Source organism: Tasmannia lanceolata, unplaced genomic scaffold (genome assembly GCF_043159265.1).
Source record: "Tasmannia lanceolata isolate RefF3 unplaced genomic scaffold, GAP_Taslan_0.1 ptg000016l, whole genome shotgun sequence".
NCBI classification, from domain to species: domain Eukaryota; kingdom Viridiplantae; phylum Streptophyta; class Magnoliopsida; order Canellales; family Winteraceae; genus Tasmannia; species Tasmannia lanceolata.
In genome coordinates, this window is record NW_027518693.1 from 19969090 (window position 1) to 19974392 (window position 5303).

Sequence of the window (5303 nt, forward strand, 5' to 3'; positions counted from 1 at the left end):
GGGTTTCGATGATTCCTTTGACAGAATCACATGATAATATTGCAGATCACATAATCAATAACAATTATTCAAACCTTGAACAAATTTTTGACCATATTATGTCTCCGACAAGTGCAGTCATTTAAGTTGGGTTTCGACGAGTAAGATGTAACAATTCTCAAATACCCTCTAATTTCGACAACATGATTTCTGCACAACTATTTTCCACATAATCATCAAGTGGATATAGGTACTGCATATCTTCCACTATGTTAGTTAACATAGATACTTACCTCAAATAGACAGTCACCTCCCTGAGCTGCTTCATTGATAATATCACTGCCATATCAATTGGGTCTTCCATTGCTCAGCAATTTCGATATTTGAGATAATTATGTAATCCATACTGATAAGATTAAAGCTAGGAGCCACAGACTTTGTAATGAATAAAATAGAGTCACAGAAATCGCCTCCTATTTGATGAATGATAAGACCTCATCAATCTTTCCATATAAAGTAGAAGGAGAAAGAAATCTTTCTTAACTATAAAAATAAAAAGAACAAATTCTGTTACAAAACAAGTACCTTCTCTCTCTACAAAACACCCTTTTCTCCCTTTAAACTAAAGTCACAAAATTACACCATTTTCATCTTACCAAGTTTGAAATCCTATTCCACCTTAAAAGCTCGGATCTTATTTAAAACAACTAAATCTCAAATAACAATAACTTAATTGACTAAGATAGCAATGATTTTTGTGAGAAAAGTGAAGAACTTCTAATCATTCCAATTTGGCATACCATTTAGTCGAGTTGAGAACTTGATGAATCTTAGAGCTTCAGCATACGTAGCGTCAAGTGAAAATAGCTGAACCCAGAAAACATTGTATGTATCCTGTTTGTATAGACTCGGCTAGGAGGACATCCATTAATACAACTGGAAGTAAAAGATGGAATTACATGTGATTCCATTTAATCTGGCAATGGCTACTCTTCCATAGGTATCTATCATGTGACGGTGACCAAAATAATCCATATAACCTCTGGCATTGATGGTGCAACGGTCAATTATTAGAAATTGGCAATTGATCACATCATTGCGCTTAGCATAGCGTATTGGGTGAGGATGCTGCTTGGAAACAGCCATTCGTGGGGCAACCAAGAATGACAGAGCAAATCTTTGATGACAAGGCTGTGTGCTGCATGTGTTTCAGTTCACCAATTGAATGCAATGTTTTCGGATTGGACAGTTCAACAACGCAACAAGTCCAGAGAAATTCATTTAAGCATATAAGGGCAGGCGAATCATCAGAGTTTGACAGAAGCCACAGCTTCACTATCAGTGTGGTTAAGGACAACATGATGCCCATAAGATTGGCAATACTCTCCTCGTCTTTCTCATTTTTAAGCGCAGACACTCTCCTCATCCAATTCATCCGCATAAACATAACCCTCTTCTCTCATCAACCCAACCAAGCCCTCCAACATCCCATAAATTTCATGCGATTGTAGGTTCGATGTATCCCTTGCTACAAAGCTCTGCAATCCATTGCTTGTCTCAATCCAGCTACAACCAGGGATCTTTTTCAATCCCCTATCCTTCATCTTCTCCCTAATTTTCTCAGCTTCTTCCCATTTCCTAGCTCTAGAATATATATTTGCCATAATAATATAATTCCCCGTGTTCTCGGGCTCGATCTCGAATAATCTATCAGAAACATATTTCCCAAGCTCAACATCACCAAAAACATATGCACCATTAAGAAGCACACCCCACACCTTTGCACTTGGTTCCATCGGCATATTAGAGATGAAATTTACTGCTTCTTCAAGCATCCCTGACCGACTAAGTACTCCGGCAATGCACGCAAAATGCTCCAGTGCGGGCTCAATTCCATATTCTGATAGCATGGAGTCAAAGATCCGCCGAGCTTCCTCTACCACCCCGGCATGCGCGCAAGCCGCCAGCACCGCAGTGAAAGTGACAGGGTCAGGTCGGGTCCGACTAGCAAGCATATCATGAAACAGGGTAAGAGCACTATCAGCATCACCATGGGCCGCATATGCAGAGATGATTGCAGTCCAAACAATAACACTTCTTGCCCTCGTTCCTACAAAGACATTGCGTGCTCCACGGAGCAAACCAGCTTTCGCATATGTATCGATCAGTGCAGTTGCCACATAAACATTCCGATCATAATCATTTCTAATGGCATAACAATGTATCTGTTTCCCACCTATGAGGTTTGAAAAAAATGAAAATGTTGGAAGAACACTTGCGAGCGTAACTGAATTTGGTCTGACTCCAGCAGCTTGCATTTCCCGGACGAGTTTCGGTACATCGGTGTGGCAATTGTTCTGAACCAAACCCGAAATAGCAGCGTTCCAAGTGCTCAAAACAGGGTTTTCCATCTGCCTAAAAAGCTCCATTGCTTTATCAACAAACCCATGATTCATGTACCCGGAAATCATCGCACCATAACTCACCTCATCTCTCTCGATCATCTCATCAAATAACCCGCGCGCATAATCTAAACTCCCGCATTTCGCATACAGTCCAATAACAGAATTATAAACCGAAGCATCCATTTCAATCCCGGCCTCTATGATGAACTGATGAACTTCCATACCAAAAGCAAGATCCTTCAACTGGGCGCACGAGTGCAAAACACACACCATTGTAACCCCATTTGGTCTCAAACCGGATGAACCTTCCATTTCCTGGTACAATCTCAAACACTCCTCATACAATCCGCCTTGCGAATACCCCGACATCATAGAATTCCACGACACGATATCTCTTTCAGGCATTCTATCAAACACCATTCGAGCGGAACCCAAATCGCCCGACCTCGCATAGAAAGTAACCAAAGCATTGGAAACAAAAAGATCAGAATCAAACCCATGTCTCAGCACAAAAGCTTGTACCTGCTTACCCAAACTCGGGTGTACGGACAAGAACGGAAACAACGAAGACAGAGCTTTCAGAAGTGAGGTGATGGTGAAATTGTCGGGTTTAAGGATTGATCCCAACGAGGCGAGAGAGGAGAAGAGGTTCAGGGTTTGAGAGTGTTGGTTGTGGTGGGAATAGGCAATTAGCATGGCGTTAAAAGAGAAGATGTTTCTTTGGGGAATTTCATCGAACAAGTGGCGTGCATTAGAGAGATTACCTGATTTTGAATAGAAAGAGATGAGTTTTGATGCAAGGAAATTGTTGGGGGTGATTGAGAGAAGGATGAGACGGGCGTGGATTTGTTTTGCCGGAGAGAAGAGACGGTGGTCGGAGCAGTGCTGTATGAGCTGGCCGACGGCAGGGTAGTCGATGGGGCCCACGCCATTGGGCCCGTCTAGGCTTTCTAGGGCTCGATGTAGGTGGCCGTTGGAGATTTGAAATTGGATAGGCCACGTTTTCCTCATACAAACTGTAAATATGAGAATTTTGTTTTTCTTGTCTTTTATTTAAAGCGTTTCTCATTCATTCTTGGCGCGAGCTCACTGTAATATGGTGAGGCAACAACACTACTACATGGGTTCCTATTTAATATGTATGCTAGGAAAACCAGGTTGTAGATGTTTCTATAATGTGCAGTCCCTCTATAGATCGGAGGGTTAGGATCATCCTATCGTCACGGGCCTGCTAATCCCCTATCCTCACAGCCGTGTGACACTCATCCGAATTTCACCTCCAAACCTCTGAATTTCTTTAAGCTATAAGCATTCATGGGAGCAATACAGGTCTTTCTTTTCGACTCTTATGTGCTTTCTTTGTGGGGGCAATGCAAGCATTCTGTCAGGGGTGACACGTGAAAGCAAAGATCCCACGTCAGATGATTGATAGGATGTTGATGGGCTTATATGGGAATAGGCACCCTCCCCATAACGGCTAGCTTTTAAGGGTGAGTTCTACCAGGATCCCAACAAGTGGTATTGGAGCCGGGCCGTTGTAACCCCAGTGTGCCTCCGAGCAAGGAAAAATCTCTCAAGAAGATCCCAATAACACCAGTATGCCTCCGAGGATGGAAAAACTCCTTGGGGAAGATCTTGTAGTTCCCATGTTCCTACTACATGGAGGGGCAAGATTGTCTACTTAGGCTCTGTTCACTTGTTTTCCTTGGAAAGGAAAAGAAAAGGTTTTCCGGAAATCTGACGTGGCATTAGGAAAAGAAATCCAAGGAAGTTGTGTAGGAAAAGGTTTCCCGCGCTTGTTCATGTGCGCATGAACTGTGCAGGAAAAAATTTCCCAAGAAACTGTTTGCCCACCTTTTTTTACTAGTTTTCCTGGGAAAGCAAATCCGACCAAAATAGTAGGATTTAGTTTCCCACACTTGTGAGAAAAGAGGCATTTCCACATCATTTTTGGCAATTTCAATGTCATTATTTGACATTTTCCACCTAGGCTTGTTACTTTCTCAGGAAAGCAATTGAACACCAGAATTCTATCTTGTCAAGGAAAAAAGAGGTTGTTTTCCAGGGATTTGCTTTCCCGGGAACGCAAGTGAACTGAGCCTTAGCTTCCACGCGGAGGGGGAGATTGTTGGGGGTTCCACATGAAAGCAAAGGTCCCACATCAGAAGGTTAATAGGATGTGGATGGGCTTATATGGGAATGGGCACCCTCGCCTTAACGGCTAGCTTTTAAGGGCGAGTTCTACCCGGGTCCCAACACATTATAAGTGTCGTTGCCTGTGGTACAAGGCTAGGCCACTTGAGGTGAGCTGACTCTGGGAAAATGTCGGAGCACTTGACGAGCATTGCACATGTGTGAGGCTAGGGGATTAGAAGGCAATACGATATGTTACGAAAGTATGGCATCATTATGACATTAGCATAATAATTCCCTGCTACTTTGTGGTAATCATCTTCTTTGATTTGGTGGACTATTATACTAAAAAAATGCCTTCCTTTTTTAGGTGCTGATCAATTGCTTAGGATCATGAATAGAGGAAGTCTAAATTGAAGCGAGCCCTTGCAAAAAGAGGTGGAAGGGCTCCCCCATTGGCCGCACATCATCATCATGTTTGACTTTTCGGCCGTTATTAATGCATGATGGTGATGTGTAGCCAATAGGAGAGCCCTTTCACCTCTTTTTTGCAAGGGCTCCCTTCAATCTAGAATTCCTCTCATGAATAATGACAAGACACGAGAGAATGGACCGCACTATTGGTGGCCCACTAGAACCATAGATCTAATCACCATAAACTGTCATTTATGTAGTAGATAGAGGCACATTTTTTATGAAGGTGCTTACCAAATGCTTAAGATTGTTGACAAGGAGTTCATCATAGAGAAATAATTGTTACACTACTAGCTTAAGGAATTAGGGCGG

General features: G+C 42.5%; 1 protein-coding gene across 1 annotated transcript; it reads right to left on the bottom strand.

Moving 5' to 3' along the window:
* Nucleotides 1-502: 502 nt before the first annotated feature.
* Nucleotides 503-3729, bottom strand: LOC143848159 (pentatricopeptide repeat-containing protein At2g37310-like). The gene has a single exon (XM_077357015.1). It carries the CDS (start codon nt 3393-3395, stop codon nt 1383-1385), a length of 2013 nt encoding a protein of 670 aa, XP_077213130.1. The 5' UTR covers nt 3396-3729; the 3' UTR covers nt 503-1382.
* Between the last annotated feature and the right edge of the window lie 1574 nt (nt 3730-5303).

Excerpts from the sequence above, each read along its gene's own strand:
- LOC143848159 (XM_077357015.1), bottom strand. The coding sequence starts at position 3,395 with ATGAGGAAAACGTGGCCTATCCAATTTCAAATCTCCAACGGCCACCTA.